A 23,551-nucleotide genomic window follows, 5' to 3' on the forward strand; every position below is an offset into this window, starting at 1 on the left:
CTGCGTCACTAGATCCTTATACAGGGATATAATGAGGCCTCACTGTACAGGAGAGACCGGAGCGAGGAGCAGAGGCCTGATCACAAGAGCTGACAATCTGAGGACACAGCAATGCTGAATAACAGTCTACACTGCGTCACTAGATCCTTACACAGGGGTATAATGAGGCCTCACTGTACAGGAGAGACCGGAGCGAGGAGCCGGGGCCTGATCACAAGAGCTGACAATCTGAGGACACAGCAATGCTGAATAACAGTCTACACTGCGTCACTAGATCCTTATACAGGGGTATAATGAGGCCTCACTGTACAGGAGAGACCGGAGCGAGGAGCGGGGGCCTGATCACAAGAGCTGACAATCTGAGGAAACAGCAATGCTGAATAATAGTCTACACTGCGTCACTAGATCCTTATACAGGGGTATAATGAGGCCTCACTGTACAGGAGAGACCGGAGTGAGGAGCAAGGGCCTGATCACAAGAGCTGACAATCTGAGGAGACAGCAATGCTGAATAACAGTCTACACTGCGTCACTAGATCCTTATACAGGGATATAATGAGGCCTCACTGTACAGGAGAGACCGGAGTGAGGAGCCGGGACCTGATCACAAGAGCTGACAATCTGAGGAAACAGCAATGCTGAATAACAGTCTACACTGCGTCACTAGATCCTTATACAGGGGTATAATGAGGCCTCACTGTACAGGAGAGACCGGAGTGAGGAGCAGGGGCCTGATCACAAGAGCTGACAATCTGAGGAGACAGCAATGCTGAATAACAGTCTACACTGCGTCACTAGATCCTTATACAGGGATATAATGAGGCCTCACTGTACAGGAGAGACCGGAGTGAGGAGCCGGGACCTGATCACAAGAGCTGACAATCTGAGGAAACAGCAATGCTGAATAACAGTCTACACTGCGTCACTAGATCCTTATACAGGGGTATAATGAGGCCTCACTGTACAGGAGAGACCGGAGTGAGGAGCCGGGACCTGATCACAAGAGCTGACAATCTGAGGAGACAGCAATGCTGAATAATAGTCTACACTGTGTCACTAGATCCTTATACAGGGGTATAATGAGGCCTCACTGTACAGGAGAGCTGACACTCTGAGGAAGCAGCAATGCTGAATACCAGTCTACACTGCGTCACACAGGTGGAGAATGAGGCTCTCACTTCACAGGCAAAGACCTAGAACGAGGACTGTGGAAAACGGATTTCTATTTAAAAGAAGAGCCGTTTAAAGAGCCAAAAGAGCCGGCTCTTTATGGTGAGCGGAGCCGAATGAGCCGGATCACCAAAAAGAGCCGAACTACCCATCACTAGCCTGCCCCCCTGTGTATCAGACGCAGCCCCTTTCCACCTCACTTCCTGTATTCTGTACTATCGCTCCTCCCACAGTCTGGTCAAATGGTCATGACGTCATCGCAGGTCCTTTCTGCTCACTGGGATTTAGCATCTACCGTTTCTCCCATACGCCCGGTATCCGGGTAAGATGTCGGCCGGTGACCAGTGCTCGCTCTCGGCTCAGTGGCGCCCAGTTTCCCTCTCGCACGTTGAATATCCTGCAGGTAAATGACTTTCTTCCCTTTTTCTCGCCTCCGCTTGCTGACGGGTGATAGAGATTGGTTTGAAGAAATATTTAATGGCGATATTGTGATCCCTGTACGGGACCGTCTGGGTTGTACGCAGGCGCAGTGTATCTTAGGCTGGTGTCAAGTAGTGTGGCGGGTCAGTACGCATGCGCGGCGCACTTTCGGCAGGTTCCCCTGCTGTGTTGTGTGTGCACGGTCATGGAGGGACACGATGGTTTCCACTGTGTTTTTCTCAGTGTGCAGTGTGACGTCAGTGCTGTATACACTTTGCTGGTCGGGACATGTATACGTTATGTTTCCAATACAGACTGGGACGTTATTTTCGTCTTTGTTGACAATTCCTCAAAATGGTTTATAGTTCTGTTTCCATGTCGCTATTAACCCCTTCCTGTTACAGAATGCAGTATATCGTCTTGTAGCCAGTGCTGGTGTATAGAGCGGGGTCAGTGGCCGGGTCCGGTGTATATTACAGCCAGCAATTGGAGTTAACCCCTTATTGCTGCTTTTTAACCCCATAAATGTCGCTGTCCATAACCTGATTACTTGTTGTAAGTTGCACCACCATGGTTTTGTTTATTGGCGCCCATTGGCCCTCCAGGACCGTGACCGCCAGGTCCTGATGAGATGCCCTGTCTGCTCCCGGTCTGCTGAAGCCCTCTTTGCCACCATGTCTGTAAAAGCTTCTTATTCACTTTTTGCCATGACCCTTGACTGACAATTGTGGGGTGCCTTATTTTAAATGGCTCCTTATATCTAAAAGGGACAGCAAGTCATCCCCTATCAATAGGATAAGGGATAACTCACCGGGGCTCCCAGTGATCCCTGGTTTGCGGCTCTCACTGGAGTAGGAGTGCACATGCTCTGTAGAGCCCACTACTCGGGAACATCGTGGGGTCCTGGCGATCAGTATGTTTTCCCCTGTCTCATAAGGGAATACATTTTTGGGAAGATTGCGTCAGTTCAACTGGCCCCATCCCGTCATGTATTGCAGCTTTTTGCAAAGAGAGAATATCAACTTGCAGTATAAACAATGCTAATAAAACTATCCTACGGTTTTGTGTTCACAGCTCCTATACAGGTTTATGTGTTTCTATGGTTACAGGTGATAAACAAGGCGTGTGTGTAGTTTGATCGTGCACCGTTTTGTTCGACACTTCTGCTCACCTATAGGTATAGAGGTGCTTACTTGTTGGCATTGTGGGCACTACAGGCGCTTAGGAGGATCCAGGACTCTGGTCCGGGGGCTGCCGCTCCAGGGTCCCGTGAATCTTTTTGCTCAGCTCTCATCATGACATATATTGCTGGGAATAACCCTTTAACTGCTAAATCAAACTACATGCATGTTTGGTAGTCAGCGTCTACTAAGGTTCATATGTCTGCATGGGAGCTGTAAACACAAAACGGTAGTTTTTTTTTTAATGTGTACTCAAGACAATCTGACATTTGATTCGATGCCTAAACTCAGACATGAACTGTCATGACCCAGGTGCAGGTCCGTAGACGAAGAGCTCATCCTAAAACAACACAGGGATTTGAATGGCAAATCTATCGCCTGTGTGCGGGGCGAATAACCTGGCGTGGGGCAATACAGGGCAAGGCTCCTGCGAGAAGGGGAGTCATCACGTTCTCTCTGATCCTTTCTTGGTGGCTATCTGCAGGCACAAGAAGGAAAGAGTCTGGTAACTGAGTCACGTCTTATCAGTAAGCTGCCCGGGTCACTTTTCCGTTTGGGTTGTATGGCTGCTCACAAGTCATGATAAAGAGCAAACCTACCACCACTCTACTAAGTGGGGGGAAAAGAAGAAAATCCAGTAAATCTATGGCCATGTTCATATGTGATGTTTGATGGAAAGCGTACTAAAACGGTGCCATAAAGGGTAATCTGAGATGCACATGATGCTGCTGGTCTTGCTCATTTCATGGACAATGTCTGATGTTGCAGATCCTCAATTTAGTATAATATCAGGTGATCGTCCCTATTGCTAAATGCACCCCCTGTAGATATTGATTCTCTGTAACGGGTTATATAGAAATACATATAGAACTGTACTAATATCCATGTATTATGAGAGGTGGCAGTCCTGGCTTATGCAGCTTTACTTCTGACTTGAGTTCCACAAAGGAAGGGGGCTGTCTGTCTCACATTTCAATAGGTGATCCAGCCCCTCATCTCTCCTTAGAGAAGCTATTAAAATGACCCTGTCGGCCAGCCCCCTTATCATACAATATTGGCCCCGTTGGCGAACACTAATCGGAAGTGGAGCACCCAGGACCGATGCTGAGATGTTAATATGACGGCACCTTTCTTAAAACAAATATTAGTAGCTTTTATGTATGTATTGTTTTTTTAGATGTATTGTGTTTTTATGAGCTGGACAACCCCTTCTAATTTCCGTCTTATAGGAAACACGCCTTCTTAAATGCTGGATGCGACCTCTTCCTCCGCAGACTGTATGTGGTCACATTTCTCTCATTTAGATTCTTCCGCTCTGAGCTTTCCCTGAATATTTCATGTGGTTTTTAATGGCTCAGCAAAACTGCCACAATCAATTATTCATGAGGTTGTTCCTCTGCGCTGCAACTAAATAAGTCACATTTCTATGACACTGGTAATTTACCCAGATATGTTCTTACCAAGCCTATGGGGGGGCGCTCATTCCTGCTGGATAATGGAGTGGCTGAGGGACAGGTGTTACCATTTCAATGGGCAATTGGTTTGTAAAATCACTTCTTTACTGTCCTACTTGGACACGTCAAGCTGCTCAGGAGCGGGTCCTTCCCTGGTTGCCATCCCAAGCTGGGGACCTTTCCGGGTCGCCGTGCCGAGCTAGGGCCCTTCCTGGGTCGCTGTCCCAAGTTGCCGGACTGGGGATTCTCTTGGGTCACTGTCCAGAGCTGCCGGTCAGGAGCCTTTCCCAGGTCGCCATCCCGAGCTGCTGGGCTGGAGCCCTTCCCGGGTCGCCGTCCCGAGTTGCCGGGCTTGGGTTAATATTTCACTGTTTGAGAGGTGAATTGCACCCAATGTTCCGTTTTGGGGCTTACACCTAGTTAAATTGGCATTTTCCAGTCCGAGTTGATAAATGGAATAATCACATACAGTTAAAGTCCATGGATTTAGATCCATGAGGGTGGGAATGATTGAAGCCCCCTCTATGGTCTCCATGTGTATAAGAGAAACATGGAAAGTTGTTTCCCACTCGGTGGCTGTGCTCCGTTTCCATCTGCGCCTGTTCTCGTGTAGTAGCCTTCCTATGTTGGGTGCCTCTGCTGTCAGTTGCCTTTGCTATAGCTGGACCAGAATCCATTTGCTCACCACTTTATTTTTGTGTCCTCCTTCATCCAGGAGACGTCTACGGGCAGCTGTTGGCATACCTCAGCCTGGGACCATTAGTCATTCTCATCAGTTTCGTGACTCTCATCATTTTCAAGAGGGAATTGCACACGGTGAGCTTTCATTATACCCCCAACACCTTATATCGGAGGGTGTCAGATTCCAGCTCACTGTCTCCTGTCTTTTCCAGATTTCCTTCCTGGGGGGTTTGGTAATGAATGAAGGTGTAAACTGGTTAATTAAGAATATTGTAAGAGAGCCGCGTCCATGTGAAGGTAAGTGAGGGAGCTCAGGCGACCGGGCGAGGGGCTGCTGCTCGCTGTTCATGGCGAGCAGACTGTGCACCTCATCGTCATTCCTGCCCAGCAGGATACACACAGCTGCTCGTTATGTCACATTCAGTAGAGCTCAGCATCAAGGTGAAGGCTTATTGCAGGAACCCTGGACAGCAAATATGCAGGACGGCCCCAAGTGGCCGAAAATTAGTAAGGTCAGTGTTATTATGGTTAGTAAGGTTAGGGTCAGTGGGTTTATTGAGGTTTGACTCAGTTGGGTCATTAGGATTAGTAAGGGTGTAACAGTAAGGAAAGGTCAGGGCCAATAGGGTCAGAAGGTTGGTAGGATTAGTAAGGTTATAAGGATTAGGCTCCATAAGGTTAGTAAAGTAGGAAGTTAGTAGGCTTATTCAGGTTCTAAGTGTTGGTGTCAAAAGTGTTAGTGTTGTCGTGGTCAGTAAGGTGATTATTGATAAGGACAGGATTAATATGGATATTAGAGTTGGTATGGTGGTTTGTCAGTATCATTAGTAAGGCCATGGTTATTAGGGAAAGTAAGGCCAAGGTCAGTAGAATTAGTAAGGTCAATGACTGTGGTCTGTTCGGGTTATTTGGGTAGTAGGAGGTCAGTGTTTTAAATAGAATCGGTAGGATTAGTGTTAGTTTTGGGTCTGTGTAATATCTGCACTCTAAATTTGGTGTATGTGCTGGGACATATGTCACATGTATGCACAGGGTGAAAAATGAGGATGAATGAACTCATGTTTTGGCATAGGTGGTCTCCTTCATTGGAGACTGCCCTTCCCGTGGTTGTTCCTTCCCGGGGAAAGACCTGGCTAGTCATTGCTTGCGTTGAGAAACGTGATGGTGTCTCCGCGCTTGTGTTTTGCATATTTTACATATTTCCCATAAGGGATGGGGGCTTTGCTCTAGAATCACTGCGTTGAGAAACGTGATGGTGTCTCTGCAGTGTTGAATGTTGATCTCCATGAGTTCATTCATCCTCATTTTTCACAGTCTTCTACTAGGCATTGCTCCTACTGGCCAGTTTCCTACTCCACACTGATGAGGGGCAATACTTCGAAACAGCTGTCTGTGGATGGATACCATGTTTTGGCATAGGTGGTCTCCTTCATTGGAGACTGCCCTTCCCGTGGTTGTTCCTTCCCGGGGAAAGACCTGGCTAGTCATTGCTTGCGTTGAGAAACATGTGATGGTGTCTCCGCGGCTTGTGTTTTGCATATTTTACATATTTCCCATAAGGGATGGGGGCTTTGCTCTAGAATCACTGCATTGAGAAACATGTGATGGTGTCTCCGCAGTGTTGGATGTTGATCTCCATGAGTTCATTCATCCTCATTTTTCACAGTCTTCTACTAGGCATTGCTCCTACTGGCCAGTTTCCTACTCCACATTGATGAGGGGCAATACCCCGAAACAGCTATCTGTGGATGGATACCATGTTTTGGCATAGGTGGTCTCCTTCATTAGAGACTGCCCTTCCTGTGGTTGTTCCTTCCCGGGGAAAGACCTGGCTAGTCATTGCTTGCGTTGAGAAACGTGATGGTGTCTCCGCGGCTTGTGTTTTACATGTATGCACAGGGACCTGATGCAGCCCTTTAGTGTAAAACATAGTGGTACAGTAGAGGATTTTTAATTTTTTTTTTTTTTTTTAATTGTGGCCAATCACCAATGCATTCCGCTATATGGCTGTACAGGGGTGGATGTTGTAAATTATTCCCAGCATCTATCTCCAGTTAAAAGCTAAAATGTGCACAGATCATGATTGCAGGGTTTGCAGGGTTGGGGTTTGCAGGCTTGATGTCAGTGGGGTTGGGGTCAGGTGGGTTTGCAGGGTTGGGGTTAGCCAGGTTTGCAAGTTTGAAGTTTATAGGGAGGGTTGGGCTTTGTAGACTTGGAGTCAGCAGGGTTTTCAAGTTTTGGGTTTGTAGGGTTGGAATTTGTAGGCTTGAAGTCAGCGGCATTTGCAGGGTTGTTGTTTGCATGGCTGGGGTTAGCAGGGTTGGGGTCAGCGGGGTTTGTAGGGTTGGGGTCTGCATAGCTGGGGTCAGCGGGGGTTTGCATGGCTGGGGTCAGTAGGGTTTGCAGGGTTGGGGTTGCTGAGTGTCTGTCTGATCTTATTTTATGGCGTCTTATTTTGCTTTTCTCTTCTTCCAGGAACACATGCGACGGTCACCACAGAGTACGGCTTGCCTTCTAGTCATTCCCAATTCATGTGGTTCTTCTCTGTGTACTCCTTCCTCTTCCTGTACTTAAGGTGAGGCATTGACAATGGCTTGGCTCTCGGGCTGTTCATGGTCACCTCAGAGATTGGTGACTAGGATAAGTGGTTGTATGTGTGGCGCTGGTCCGGTCAGAGAGCAGGTCACACTTTGTGTATTAGACAACTTTTCCAGGATGTGGTAGAATCACCTCCGCTCCAAGCTTCTTTGAGGTCCGAGAGTTTTCTCTCTGGAGACGAGCAGCACTCTTGCCCGTTAAGCATTTTTTCTCACATCGGATTACATTTTGTGCCTTTTTTTGCTCTAGGATGCACCAGACTAACAACGCGCGGTTCCTGGACTTGCTCTGGCGCCATGTCCTGTCCCTGTGCCTCCTTACAGCGGCGTCCCTGGTCTCGTACAGCAGGTAGGGGATCTGCCCATCCTAATGTCCTATATCCCTATCTATTGAGTGTTCGGTAACAGCTGTGGTCTTCCTGCAGAGTCTATCTCGTGTATCACAGCTGGAGCCAGGTCACGTATGGAGCTGTGGCGGGAAGTATCTTGGCTATAGTTTGGTTCGGCATCACCCAGGAGATTCTCACCCCCTTGTTCCCTAGAATTGCATCCTGGTAAGTTTTTTTTTTTTTAAATCCATCTTTGCATTTGGTGGTACAAATGGGGGTCTGTTTTAGCTCTTGATATGAAGCAAGCAGGTAGGCCCCTTCTCGGTCTTTGCATTGACTGGTACAGAAGGGGGCTGGCTTAACTATTTATTTGAACCAGGCAGCTATCCCCCTTTACACACCTGCAAGGATGCAGGTAATACTTTCCTGTGTTCATAGTGGAAGTTGAGCAGCCATGGTCATGTTGAATATTGGGGAACCTTTCATAGTATGTTGGATAATTAAAACGGGCTGTGACGTCATTGGCACCACTCACTTCTGAGGCGGAAGTGAACGGTTCTTAACAGCGCCGCATAAACCCATTTAAGGGCTGTTGCCATGAAAGACATTGTCACGTACCCGCTTCTCAGCACATGACTTGGGGTTGCGCCTGTAAGGGTTAATCTATCTCCTCTCACTCCGTCCAGCATTCAACCTCTGTCCTATGCTGCAATGGGAGCATAAATCACATCTCGACACAGGCCACACAACCCGCTTCCTACACGCTGCCACCACTCACCGAACACACGGGCGATGAGTCCCAGAAGTACTACTACTGTCTGCCAATCACCAGGATCATACACTCTAAGGCTATGGATTCTTTTAGAGCATGCATGGCTGTCTTATTAAAGTTTTAAGCTTTAATAGAAAAGGCACAGTGCTTACAATAAAAGGATATAAAAATATGGGAATAAAAATGACGTACAAATAGGCAAAACAATGAATACATTGTTTTTCTAAAGGTTGTCTTAGCATTTCTTTCCCATAGTAAATATAAATTGTCAGGCTGCAAATAGGTCCCATTTAGTGTCTGCCTTCAAGGGGTGTGAAATGTTTCCAATTCTGTGTGTTCCCAGGAATGCACCCTGGGGTCTGAGAACAGGAAACTGCCTTTCTCCTACGCCTCATTGGGGGACACAGAGACAGTGGGTGTTATGCTGCTGGCCACTAGGAGGACACTAAGTAAACCAGAAAAAAGTTAACTCCTCCCCTGCAGTATACACCCTCTTGCTGGATTTGATATCTCCAGTTCATGCTTAGGGTCTGTAGGAGGCACTTGGGTCTGGTTTCAGACCCCACCGTTTTTATTTTTGAATTTTTCTGTAAATTTTTATTTTTTAATTAACGGAGTGAAGGGGGCGATGGTTCCTTTCTACGTCCCGCTCTCCCCCGAACCAACAACAGGCAAGCACGTGGAGTATACCTCCCCATACACTTTCCTGCGACGTTTGGGGTCGATTCCTTTAGCAATTTTGGCGATGATCCTTGCGACCGGAGTTCGGTATTCCATGGACAGCGCTTACGGATATGAGGGCAGGCGCAATGGAGAAGACTGAACAGCGCTTACGTAGGCCCTGAATCAGCCCCATAGCTCTCCATCCCCCTATCATAGGGAGGATCGATTGAGCATGGCCCCTTTTAAGAACTCCTCCAGCTCTGCTACATCAGCCCAGGAGATGAGAGCCTGCTTAGATGGCCGGACTGAGCACTGGAGTTGAGGTATGGGGTCGGGTCCTGGCTCCCGGGAGAAGCACTGACGTAGCGTCAGCGGCGGTGCACTCCCCCACCCCCCCTGCCCCCCCCCCCCTTGGCGCTACTGCGGGTACCCCGAAAAATTTGGTCCCAGGCTTTCCGGCCTGCTAGGCCGCAATTTTAATAGCACAGCCCACTAGTGCCATCCCGCCCCGCCCACCGTGGGTAGGCTCAGAAATTTAGCCCCCAGCTTTTCCGGCCTACTAGGCCGCAATTTGAATAGCGCCGCCCGCGCTATTATCGCCGCAATTATCTCGGGGGCCATGTCCTTTTACCTCAGCCTGCTCTGGAATCTGTGAGGCGAGCATTCTGCCGGATACCGGGTGACACCACAGGGCCACCGCTATTCCTCCCGGGGGACACAGCATAGGACCGAGTAAGCTGCATCTGCCCTCAGATTAAAGCTTAATCCCTTCCTGGCACGTTCGCTGCACCAGACTCTGCCGTTAACCCTTTCAGGAGCGCTATGTCTCAATCTAAGGAGGCTAAACGGGCGGCTAAAAAGCACACTGCTTTTTTTTACCGTGTGTACCACTTGCAAGTCTGCCCTACCCAGTGCACAGACTAATCCGTTATGCACGGAATGCGCCCCGACCTGCGCTCAATCGCCCCTCGCCGCCGCTGCTGCTGACGGGCCTCCTGCATTTAGTACCCCTGAGTGGGCTGCGTCCCTGTCACGGTCGGTGGAGTCTCTGACCCAGGCTATATTCTCCCTCCGGGAGGACTCTTTAAGCCAGAAGGCGTCCCCCCGAGGAAGGCTCTGGCGTCGGCCGGGAACCGTCCACCAGCAGGGGCCGTACTCGGTCAAGGGATGGTCAGGTCTCTAGAAAGCGGACCCATGACGCGTCCCTTAGTCCCGTTTGTGCCTCTCCCTCTCCTGGAGTTCTCAGCAAGCATGACTTATAGAATCAGTCAACAGGATTCTGAAGTTGGATGAGGATAATGGTCCCGCTCCAGCACATCCTATCTCACTTAAGAAAACCAAGCGAAGCGTGTGCGCAGGTTATTTACCAGCCATCCGGACTTTAAGGAAATTGTCCAGAAACATAGAGATCGTCCGCATAAGCGGTTCACAGGGCAAAAGTCTACTCAGGCTAAATACCCTTAGATCCAGGCCTAATGAAGGATTGGTTACAGTCCCCCCTGGTGGACCCGCCTGTATCGCGTCTTGCTTCTATCAGTTTCTGAGGGTTCCTCAATCAGAAACCCCTCCGATCGTCAGATTGACTGACTACCTTTTCCCGTTCAGTTTTTGAAGCTTCAGGAGCAGCGCTTTTTCCATCTTTCGCGGCAATTTGGGTCACTAAGGCAATGGCCGCTTGGGCAGAAGTCCTGATTACTTCCTTCCAGGGCACCAATCTTGCTCCGGAGGCAACCACGGTCGCCAGGCAGATAATTCACGCAGCAGACTGTGTAGTGGACGCCTCTTTTGATGCCGCCAATTGCGCTGCCCAAACTGCCGCTAATGCGATCTCAATTAGAGCCCTATGGCTCCGCGACTGGCGGGCGGATGCCACATCTAAAAGATCATTGACTTCTCTCCCTTTTCAAACGGGTCGTCATTTTGGAGAGAAACTGGATCAGCTCATTTCTGATGCTACCGGAGGAAAAAGTAAATTCCTTCCTCAACCAACAGCCGACACGCTTTTGTTGTTTTCGCAACAACTCCGGTTGGTCCTCCTCTACCTTCTCTTCCTGATCAGGTCCGTCTCCACGCGGAGACAGAGGCTCCCAGGTCTCATACAGACCTAACCGCTCTTGGAAACCCAGGCCTAGGGCTTCTGGATCCAGGGGAGCCAGATCTCATAGATCTACACAATGACTTGTTGCGGTATCCGGCGGATGCCGACAGAGTAGCCGGTCGCCTACGTTCCTTCAGCCACACCTGGCTCGCGGTCGTCCACGACAAGTGGGTCAGGGACCTGGTGACCTCCGGATACAAGATAGCGTTTTCCTCTCCCCCTCCAACTCGCTTTTTCCTTTCCTCTTCCCCCAAGGGAAAGACAAGAGCCTTCCTTCGGGCTGTTCAGGCTCTCTTAAAGGACGGAGTCATCATTCCGGTCCCTCATCACGAGAGGTTCAGGGGATTTTATTCAAACCTTTTTGTGGTTCCAAAGAAGGACGGGACAATGCGACCCATTATGGATCTCAGACTGTTAAATCAGTTTGTCACGGTTCGGCGATTCCGAATGGAATCTCGCCGATCAGTTGTCGCTTCCATGGAAAAAGGAGAGTTCCTAGCATCCATCGACATCAAGGACGCTTACCTGCACATTCCAATCTGCCTGTCTCACCAGCAGTTCCTTTGTTTTGCAATTCACCAGGAACACTTACAGTTCATTGCCTTGCCCTTCAGACTCGCCACTGCCCCCAGGGTCTTTACCAAGGTCATGGCGGCTGTCATGGCCATTCTCTACTCTCTGGGAGTAGTGGTGTTACCGTATCTGGACGATCTGCTCATCAAGGGTCTGTCCCTTCCAGCCTGCGAGGAATCCGTGGAATAACAGTAAATACACTTTTGCGCCTGGGGTGGAGGATAAACTTCGCAAAGTCTTCCCCAACACCGGCTTAGCAGATTTCCTTTTTAGGAATGATCTTAGACGCTTCCCGCAGGTTGGTCATTCTCCCTCCAGAAAAGACGCAAGCCTTACAACAGGCAGTGCGGAAGCTTTCTCGTCCAGCTTCTCTCTCTATTCGTTTCAGCATGAGAGTTCTCGGAAAGATGGTAGCTGCGATGGAAGCAGTTCCATTTGCGCAGTTCTATCTCCGTCCCTTACATGTGTTGCTGTTAGCTTGGGACAAGAACCCGTTCTCCCTGGACCGTCGGATCCTTCTGTCCCTGAGGGTCAGGCAAGCCCTCAGGTGGTGGACACTGAGGTCCTCCCTGAATCAAAGGAGGTCTTTTCTCCCAGTAAGATGGTTGGTTGTAACCACCGACGCAAGTCTTCTCGGCTGGGGTGCGGTCTTTCGTCACCACACGACACAGGGTCGTTGGTCAACCCGAGAGTCACGTCTCCCCATCAACATTTTGGAGATACGAGCGATCAGATTTGCTCTACGGAGTTTCCACCATCTCCTCGCAGGTCACCCCATCAGTATCCAATACGACAATGCTACGGCTGTAGCGTATATCAGCCGCCAGGGAGGTACCTGGAGCAGGATGGCCATGCACGAAGTGAGTCACATCCTCCATTGGGCTGAAACCAACCATTCATCCATCTCAGCAATCCACATCCCGTGCGTAGAAAATTGGGCGGCAGATTTCCTCAGTCGCCGAGGCATTGGCTCGGGAGAGTGGTCTCTTCATCAGGAAGTTTTTGAGCAGATTTGTTGTCGTTGGGGGACTCCGGATGTGGACCTCATGACCTCAAGGCTAAACAACAAGGTGTCTCGGTTCATTGCCCGATCGCGCGATCCATGCGCCATCGGAGCTGACGCCCTAGTTCTGCAATGGCACCGGTTCCGGCTCCCGTACATCTTTCCCCCTCTTCCCTTGCTTCCGAGGGTCATCAAGAAGATCAGAGAGGAGGGTGTACCAGTGATCCTAGTCGCGCCAGAATGGCCACGCCGAGCTTGGTATGCAGAACTAATACAACTAGTCGCCGACGTCCCCTGGCGACTTCCAGATTGCACGGATCTTTCTCAGGGCCCGATTTACCACCAGAACTCCGGAGCCCTGTCTTTGACGGCGTGGCCGTTGAATCCTGGATTTTAGCACGGGCTGGGCTCTCTCACGACGTGATTTCTACGATTAGTGCTAGGAAGCCTGTGTCCAGGCGTATCTATCACCGCACCTGGAAAATCTTCTTTTTATGGTGCAAGGATCATGGTCGATCCTTTCTGGTGTTCTCCATTCCAGCCATATTGGAGTTCCTTCAATCCGGATTAAACTCAGGCCTCGCGCTTACCTCACTCAAGGGCCAAATTTCGGCCTTGTCAGTGCTTTTCCAACGTACAATTGCCACCAAACCTCAGGTCAAGACGTTCATTCAAGGAGATTCCCATGTGGCGCCTCCTTATAGAAGGCCATTGGATTCATGGGACCTTAAGCTGGTTCTCGGGGCCTTACAGGAGGTCCCTTTCGAACCGCTGCAGGACGTGTAATTGAACCGTCCACTCTTGGAAGGTGCTCTGTCTAGTGGCAATTACGTCAATCAGACGAGTTTCGGAATTGGCAGCCCTGTCCTGTCGCTCTCCATTCCTGAATTTATCAGGACAAGGTAGTTCTCAGGACGTCCCAGTCCTTCCTGCCCAAGGTCGTCTCCTCTTTCCATCTCAACGAGGAAATTGTTTTGCCTTCCTTTTGTCCGGCGCCAGTCCATCGCATTGAGAAGGCCCTCCACACCTTGGATGTGGTTAGGGCGCTGAGACGGTACATCTCGCGGACGGCTCCCTTCTGCAGGTCAGATGCCCTGTTCATGCTTCCAGAGGGGCATAGGAAGGGTCTAGCCAGGTGGATTCGCTTGGCGATTCCGGAATCCTACCATGTCAGGAACGCGTCTGTCCCGCAGGGATTAAGGCGCATTCTACCCGGTCAGTGGGCACCTCTTGGGCCATTCGGCACAAGCCCTCAGCAGAACAGGTCTGCAAGGCTGCGACTTGGTCCAGTCTGCATACTTTTAAAAAACATTACCAAATTCATTCTCAAGCCTCTGCGGATGCAGCTCTCGGCAGACGCATCCTGCAATCGGCAGTACCTCAGTGTTACATGGGGTATTAGCAGATGTATGCTCCCCACCCAGGGACTGCTTTAGGACGTCCCACTGTCTGTGTCCCCCAATGAGGCGTAGGAGAAATAGGGATTTTTGTGTACTCACCGTAAAATCCTTTTCTCCGAGCCATTCATTGGGGGACACAGCACCCGCCCTACTGGCTCATTTGTAGCATTCTTAGGTTTTGACATAGTTATGGTTATTGTTGACTGTTTAAGCTCCTACTCCTTTTTTCACTGAAATGGAGATATCTCATCCAGCGAGAGGGTGTATACTGCAGGGGAGGAGCTAACTTTTTTCTGGTTTACTTAGTGTCCTCCTAGTGGCAAGCAGCATAACACCCACTGTCTGTGTCCCCCAATGAATGGCTCGGAGAAGAGGATTTTTCGGTGAGTACACAAAAATCCCTATTTTCTCAGGATAACATCTGTTATCACCTTTGTGAGACCTGCCGCCTAAGGACAGATGCTAGTTAATTGGCAACCATACATCGCCTACAAATTTATATTTCCACTACAGACATTCATTGCTTATCCACAGTATTGGTGATAAATGTCTGATCACTGGGATTCTTATGAATCACTAGAACATCTGTCCTGATTCCCCCTCATCATTGTCTGGATTAAATAGACTTGCATGATTGTGCACGACTGCTGCCGCCCCATACAAAACCCATGAGACCGGTGGGGTAACTGAGTGCAACACACAACTGTGCTGTGAGGAGGAACAGGGGACCAAGATGGAGCCTTGCAGTGTATGAGACTATCTAAATCAGCCCTATGAACTTTGAACAGAGTGGCAGCGGTTGTGGGATCCGGACCCTCATTATGGTTAGGACCATGAAGACAGATGGGTCTGAATATCTGCAATACTTCTTCGTCACTTTCAGATCTGCTTCATTGATGGAGCTGTCTGCGGAGACCACCGCTACCAAAATTGGATTTGTTAATCCAGTACAAGTATATCCGGATTATCAGATTAATCTGGATTACTGGGCAATCGTCATAGATGAGACTTGTATCTCTAGAGATCTCTGGGAAGACAGGTGTCTGTTGAACGATTATCTGCTCAGTCTTTTGCCTCAGATCCACAGAGAGCTCACAAATATTATTACATGACCCAATCCCAGGTCCCGCATTCACAACATAGGGGTGCCATGGTAGTTGCTGGGGATCCCAACGCTGCCTGATGAGTACTCTCAGCTGTTCAGTTACTCCAATAAGTAAAAGGGAGATCCTAAACAGGTAGGTCTCAGTCCACCTGAAAAGGGGAGACACAGCACCCTGGTCCATGTGACATGCAGGAATGCGATTGGAACTGTGTATTGTACCCATATAGACATGCGCACCCCAAAATACGAATTAACCACCATTGCACTAGACTGTAATGGAGGGCACTATAGTAGTAGTGGCTTTATTCTTTGGCCCCTTCTCTTATGTCTTTCTTCACCCTGTTATCTGTGGGTATGTATACGTGTATGTATATAATATTATAAAAAAAAATGTTCTTTCAGGCCAATTTCCGAATTTTTTCTTATCCGTGACACCAGTCTAATTCCCAATATCTTGTGGTTTGAATACACAGTCACTCGATCAGAAGCCAGGTAACTATGCCAAGGCTGGCGTTTCTTTGAAGCGGGTGGAACAGGGATCTCCAGCTTGTCACTTGTCAGCTGCTCTTAAACGACAGCTCCCAGAATGGCCTTCGCTTTCTAGTTGTTGTCCGCTCTGTGGAAGTCACTTTAAAGTATGCGGAGGATGAGGGGCTGATGATTCGTGGTGGGGCCTAACATTGATTGCCTCTCCTAAAGACACCTATCGTTTTTACAGGGATTGTCTTAAAGAAAAAAAGTTGCAAATGGCAGAGGTGGTTTGAAATCAATGACATGGCTGGCTCGCTCCAGCCGCTGTGGATTCAGCATCGGTCACTTGGGCAGGTCACTGGAAAGGGATGTCGTCAGATGTGCTATGGGCGATGTTCTCCCTCAGTCTTCTGACCTCTGCAGCCAATCACAGGACTCAATATTATTGCTTCCTGTAGTGGCGGAGACCACCGGATCCGCACCGCTCGCGAGCATCCTTCATTTTATTGCTTCAACCCTTCCTGTCGCTTGCAAGATATTTATTTCTCTTTAGACATTTTTCAATAATTGGGCATTTAAAGATGATTGATCTGGTCTTTACTTCTGCACCTGGTATCATGGGTACCTCTGGTGCTTACTGGGCAGCATAATATCATGGCTGGAGGCTATGTCTGAATACCTTGGGGGTGGGGTGTGTAATAAGTGCTTGAAACTCCAAGGAGGGCGAAATAAATTGATTTATTAGCCATCTACGTGCACGTCCAGCAGGTAATGTGCCTGTGCCTTCAGGTATGTGTAGATGCCGGGTCATCAGCACCATTGATCTCATAGTGCAGAAATTAGTGGCATTGGCCAAACTTTTTTTTTTTTTTAGGGGGGGGAGGGGGCATTTGGATTGGTGAACCAGCATTACAGACCTCTGAATGTAAAGACATAGCATGAAATGAATGCAGCAGTCCTGATGCTAGAGTTTGTACCCCTTCCCCCACCCATCCCTCCATTGCTCATTATATGCCCAATCACGTAACTTACAGGAAATATTCTTTAAACTTTTTTTTTTAAATTCTTTTTCTGCCTTGTCCAGAAGCAGACAGCGCAAACTTGGTACCAAGCTTCAGTGAAACTCAACCGAGCTGACAGGTTTGGGGGGATGACGGCGGCAGGATCCATAATATTCTGGCAAGGAACTGAAGCCGGTACAGCCCATGGCGCACTGAAGAACATTTATAACGGATGGACCAAAAACAAAATGCGGGAAAAAAAAGCGAACGAGGCCTTTTATTCGGTTTACAATGCCTGTCTTGCCAGCGGCCGCCCTCTGCATGTCAGGATCGGGGCTGACCAACACACGCCGTCCAACGGTCCCTCTCCGAGACGGATTGACGGAAACTTGCAAGAGCTAATGTGTCCCCCTTTTTTTTATTTTTTTCCCTGATGATCAAAGGAAATTCATAATTCTATCGAATCTCAGCCCTTTTTATTGCATGAACATCCACCTTTTATTTATTTATATTTTATATAAAATGCTTTGGGACTAATAAGTATAGGGTGGAAGATTCTGTAAACAGGGGCAGATTTTTTTTTTCCTTTTATAAAGGGGGCGGAAGAGGCTTTAGGACTGACTTTTAGTCCCTGTAGACGATGGACCCCACGTGCTTCAACAGACTAAAAGCTTTGGTTGCCGATTTAATAATACTACTCCTCACCCCCATGGGCTTCAGCTATGCTCCCGAGGTGCCTATCGATGATTGACGGCTGGAGGGCTTAAAGCAATTCCTGTTGCACTTTTGAACATGGTTCACCCCCCCCCCTCTCGATTTAAGGACTATAAATTACCCCTTTTAACACTAGTGATATATATTTTTTAATTGTTTGCGTGAAAATTGTGACAGCGGAATTTTTTTTGTTTTCCTTTTTTTTTATTTTTAAATCTACTTGTCTTACTCCGTGGAGATGATGTTTGTTGCAGTAAGTGAGAAGCTGAATCACTCTGTAGCCTCTCATGTGGTTCGTCCTGCAACTTGCATGGGTTAAAATAAAGCCGCACCCTTGGAGCCACGCTTAAGGAATTACCTTTTAAGTGATTTTCGAATGTATAGGTCAGGAAGCATGCAGTCATCTAAAGAAAGGGCACCGCTCTTGTTTATGGGCTGGTATTACTTGCCCTCCCCCTCGAAAAAAAAAAAAATCTACATTCTGGATTCCTTAAAATAGCTTCAATGGTGGAGTTTTATTTTGGGCCATTTTTAGTTGACAGAATGGAGCCATGTTTAGTCTTCATGACAAATCTCACTGTGTTTCTCCTACAAGATGGCAGCCGCCGTCTGCCGGGTATCTGTGCGGGCCCAGCTCCTGCTCCCATCCTTATATTTGTGCAAATGGATTAAGTCTCGGGTGATCTTTACCAACCCTCGTGCCCTACGGTAGGAGTAACACCAATGGCCGATTATCAGAGGTGACCATCTGCCCCCGATTCTGAATTGTCCACTAGAGAATCCGCACCCCCTGTATCTGCCAGTGTGAATGAGCTTTACTATCTGTATACATGTCAGCTATAGTAGAATTATCTGTCCATGTGGAAAGGGCTTACGGCAGGCCGATTTGAATGTCTGCCATCATCGTCTATATGTCCCGTGTGGACCGATGCTGAGTGATCGAAAGGAGGAGAACAGCAACTGCATGGAGAGACTGTGAAAGTTCACCTCCCACCAAAATGTGCACATGTGAGGCTCAGCTGGTAGTTAAAGGGATTGTCCATGCACAAACTTATGGTTGAGTTGGCAAATGTATGATCCAGCATCTCTCACTTTTCCCATCTGGTGTTGCAGAGTGTCTGGCGGTGCATTTATTTGCTGCAATACCAGGCACAGCCTGTGGACAAGAGGGGCACTGTCTCTGGGCAGTCTTGGACAATCCCTTTACCGTGAGATGTGAGCATCAGTCTATTTCTTCAGCTCCATAGCACAGATGGCAACACAGTGACCCCCATGTTATGGTGACTGACCAGCGGCTCCTGGCACAAACGCGTCACTCGTTTGTTTTGTTCTGTGAGTCCGATGAATTGAAACATGACATTTTTATTTTAAAATAAAAATTATGCAAAAAGTCTGCATTTCTAGTGCATGTGTGCGGTGTTTTTTTTTTTTTTTTTTCCTCTCCTGCAAGTGTTTCAAATGCGGAAAATTCATACTTTATTGGGGGCAATTTTGTCGGTAAAATGTGCATTGATTGGCAAAAAAAAAAATCCATTAATCGATTTGACATGTTTTTGGCTGCCCCCTACCATTGCTGTAAATATGCGCCATTTTCCACATCACTTGGTAGGCCTACAGACCTGGCAAAATAAGGGCGACGTGGATAAAACGATACATTTATTATAAATCTCTTCTTAACCAATCACAACCACTTACAAAGTAAACATTAACTCCTCGACCAATCTGATTGGTCAGGATTAGATTGTAAGACCAGTTTCTGGATTATGTATACAGCAATTTGTGGCACATTTCTGCAGCAAAATCCCAATTTTTGCTATGGACTTTAATAAGTCCTGTGTGATTGTACCCACAGGCATCTATTGATCCATAAAGGGGTGTGTATGTGTACACTTTTTTTTAGTGCTCTACCGCAAAACAACATTTATGTTAAACCTGTTTTTTAAAGTTTAAAAAACAAAACAAAAGGGCTCCGTTCTTCTAGGAACAGCACCACTCTCATCCATAGGTGTTGCCCGGTATTACAACTCAGCTTTAGTAAATTTAAAGGGATTGTTCTTCTGAATAAAAATGGAATCCTTGTCTTGGTTCTAGTTTAGCTGTAATCCACTCTGTGTGGGTGACTGTCAAGGCTTATTTCACTGTGCATAGGCAAAAAAAAGGGGGCTCTCTGCATTCATGGACTGAGGCTGCCAGTAGACCTTTTCCAATAAAACTATATTAATGAGCAGTAATAATTTTACTTTATAAATTTTTTTTTCAGCTGAACAACTTTAGATTTACCGCAGCTGCACTGTTGTATCACACCCAACTTGTGGACAAGAGTGGCGCTGTTTATAGAAGAAAGCAAGGCATGTTTTTCTAACTCTGAACAATCCCCTTTAATGCCTCTATAAAGTGTATCCATGCCTATAACATCTTTATCAACCATATAAATTATTATCAGGGGCTGATTAATCAAAATTAGAGGTGGAAAATAAATTGGGTTGTTGCAGCAACAACCAGAATGGTCCTTTCAATTTCGAAGGCACCTTATAATAAGAAAAAAAAAAAAAAAAGAAAAACTAAACTAACTCTGCTTTCTGATTGTTATGGGTAATTTCACCATTTTGGATAAATGTCAGCGTTGTTCCTTTGGAGTTTGTGCATCTTGAATGATTCTTCTCATTAGTATCTAGTCTCATGAGCAGAGGGCACCATGTTTGGCCTCTGTAGTCTTTCAATGGTTGGCGACTAGTGCCCGTGTGTAAGAATACGCATTGAGGATAGTCCCCCACCTGGTCCAGGGTTAGAGCTTAGACTTGGGGGTGCTTTGGATCAGCTGCTGCATATCGCAGAGTGCCCCCTCCAGGTAATGCGCCATCCGGGCCGCATTGGTTTCTGCACAGCTGTTAAATGCAGATACAGAGAAGTTGATATGATTTTCCATGGGGTTGTAACAAACGCCATACCCGTCGGGCACCACCGGGCCAAAGCACATGACACAGTCCGTTTTGGCGGGCACCTGCGAGCAATACACTAGGTCAGTCACATAAAACAATAGGTTATTTCACTCTGGAGAGGGCAGCGTTATTACCTGGCTGGTGGAGAGATTGAAATGCATGGCCATGGCATAGGACGTGTCCATGAAGATCTCTGGCATGCTGACCAAATCCTCAATGGCTTGAAGCTTCAATCCGAGCAGATGCCGGTCTATGGCTTTTCCACTGATTGCCTGCAGTAAATGAAGGCGTCAGTCACAATGTTTCTTGTGTATAAGGACCCTCACACATTAGATTAAAGTCAGACCGCTTAAAGGAAGATGTCAGGAGAGATGAGGGTCTGGCTGCTGGCATTTCAATGGCTGATCCTTCTCTTGGGACAGAGACAGGAACACTCAAGCCGAGCAGTCCCGAGTATGGAGGAGCCAGGAGCGATCGCTATCTAATGTGCATGAGGTCCCATTGCAGGTTATATGTGATCGCAGCTGAGCAGATCACTGCCTGCTTTTGGACCTTGTGATCTTATGTCGTATACCCATATGTAGCTACTCGTCTCTCTCCACGTCACTGGTTTCACACAAACTTGAAACACAGGCCATACTGAAATTGGAAGATGCGTTTCCTCCCGACCTGAGCAGGTTGGAGACCCAGTGGTCTGGAGGGATGAGGCTTATATGCAGCGTCGGACTGGCCCACCGGAGAACCGGTGGATTCTCCGGTGGGCCCTGGCATCTGGTGGGCCCTGGCACCTGCTGGCATACAGGGCCAGCAGTTGCCTAGGGCCCCCGCTGCTCCAGGGGCCCCCAGCCAGTGGTGTGTCGCACACCATGCAGCTGCTATGGGGGCCCCTGCCAGCGGAGCAGCAGCAGGAGGCAGGAGCCCCTGTCCCCGCTGCTAAAGAGAAATGAATATTCACTGCGAAGCAGTGAATCTCATTTCAGGTCTCCACCCCCAGAGGCCCCGCCCCCCAGTAAGCTGCTCTGCAGACTACAGCTGTAAATCAGGGCCGGCGCCGCCCTCAGTCCTCTCTGCTCCTGGCTCACAGCCAGTGCGCGATGACGTCACTACATCGCGCACCCGCTGTGTGTCTGGCAGAGGGGGCAGCTCCTGACACTGAAGCCGGGATCAGCGTGGGAGCGAGGAGGAGAGGTGAGTATTGTGGTTTGTTTGTTTTTTTTATATCTCTCGCTCTCTCTATCTCTCTTATATCTATCTATCTTTCTATCTCTATCTATTATCTATATCTATCTATATCTTTATATCTATCTTATATCTATCTATTATCTCTATCTCTCTCTATATCTATCTATTTATCTCTATATCTCTCTGTATATCTTTCTATCTATCTATATCTATTATCTATATCTATCTATCATGTCTATCTAGCTATCTCTATATCTTTCTATCTTACTCTCTCTCTATATCTATGTTATCTCTATATTTATTTATCTATCTATCTATTATCTATATCTATCTCTATCTATTTATCGATCTCTGTATCTATCTCTCTCTATATCTACCGCTCTCTATCTATCTCTATATCTATCTATTATCTCTATATCCATCTACCTCTATATCTATCTCTATATCTGTTTCTCTCTATATCTCTCTCTCTATAGCTATCTATCTCTATATCTATCTGTTATCTCTATATCCATATATATCTCTATATCTATCTATCTCTATATCTTTCTATCTAACACTATATCTCTATATCTATCTCTACATCTCATTATCTATCTCTATCTCTCTCTTTATCTATCTGTCTATTGATCTATCCATCTATCTCTATATATCTCTCTATATCTATTATATCTATCTATTATCTATATCTATCCATCTATATCTATCTCTATATCTCTATCTATCTTTCTAACTCTATACATATCTCTATATCTAGCTATTATCTCTATATCTATCTCTCTATATCTATCTCTATATCTATTTTTATTTATAGCCATCTATCTATATATATATATTTATCTCTATATCTATATATGTCTTTATAATAATAATAATAATAATAATATCTGTATATCTCTATCTATTATCTATCTCTATATCTTTATCTATAGCTATCTATCTCTATATCTATCCATTATCTATTTTCTATCTATCTCTATATCTATCTACCTATCGATCTATCTATCTTTATATCTATTTCTATCTATCTCTATGAATCTTTCTATCTATATCTATCCATTATCTACTTTCTATCCATTATCTACTATCTATCTCTATATCTATCTATTTCTACATCTATCTTTCTATCTATATCTATCTAACTCTATATCTATATAGCATTATACCCTATGAGGAGGCAGCATTATACCCTATGAGGGCAGCATTATACCCTATGAGGGGGGGCAGTATTATACCCTATGAGGGGGGCAGTATTATACCCTATGAGGAGGCAGCATTATACCCTATGAGGGGGGCAGCATTATACCCTATGAGGGGGGCAGCATTATACCCTATGAGGGGGGCAGCATTATACCCTATGAGGAGGCAGCATTATACCCTATGAGGGGGGCAGTATTATACCCTATGAGGGGGGCAGTATTATACCCTATGAGGGGGGCAGTATTATACCCTATGAGGGGGGCAGCATTATACCCTATGAGGGGGGCAGCATTATACCCTATGAGGGGGGCAGCATTATTCCCTATGAGGGGGGCAGCATTATACCCTATGAGGAGGCAGCATTATACCCTATGAGGGGGCTGCATTATACCCTATGAGGGGGTGCAGTATTATACCCTATGAGGGGGTGCAGTATTATACCCTATGAGGGGGGCAGTATTATACCCTATGAGGGGGGCAGTATTATATTCTATGAGATGGCTGCATTATACTATGTGAGGGGGCTGCTTTATATTCTATGGGGGGCTACCCCAACTCCTGCTACATAATTAAGACATGTACAACCTTATATTATACC

General features: G+C 47.2%; 2 protein-coding genes across 2 annotated transcripts in view; one reads left to right on the forward strand and one right to left on the reverse strand.

The window, feature by feature from the left end:
- The first annotated feature begins 1,351 nt into the window (after positions 1-1,351).
- Positions 1,352-19,029, forward strand: DOLPP1 (dolichyldiphosphatase 1). Its single transcript, XM_073541015.1, has 8 exons — positions 1,352-1,573; positions 4,941-5,041; positions 5,119-5,203; positions 7,382-7,481; positions 7,754-7,852; positions 7,929-8,057; positions 15,849-15,938; positions 17,002-19,029. Exons 1-8 carry the CDS (start codon positions 1,498-1,500, stop codon positions 17,036-17,038), a joined length of 717 nt encoding a protein of 238 aa, XP_073397116.1. The 5' UTR covers positions 1,352-1,497; the 3' UTR covers positions 17,039-19,029.
- A 246-nt stretch (positions 19,030-19,275) lies between these two features.
- Positions 19,276-23,551, reverse strand: part of CRAT (carnitine O-acetyltransferase) — a 47,810-nt gene continuing 43,534 nt past the window's right edge. The window contains exons 13-14 of the mRNA XM_073541014.1: positions 20,706-20,843; positions 19,276-20,633 (exon numbers count right to left, since the gene is read on the reverse strand). Of these exons, the coding sequence (XP_073397115.1) occupies positions 20,418-20,633; positions 20,706-20,843 (354 nt within the window). The 3' untranslated portion in view covers positions 19,276-20,417. The remainder of the gene's footprint in view (positions 20,634-20,705; positions 20,844-23,551) is intronic.

The sequence above is a fragment of the Dendrobates tinctorius genome, unplaced genomic scaffold (assembly GCF_039654945.1).
Source record: "Dendrobates tinctorius isolate UK_male_01 unplaced genomic scaffold, ASM3965494v1 ptg000120l, whole genome shotgun sequence".
Taxonomy (NCBI): domain Eukaryota; kingdom Metazoa; phylum Chordata; class Amphibia; order Anura; family Dendrobatidae; genus Dendrobates; species Dendrobates tinctorius.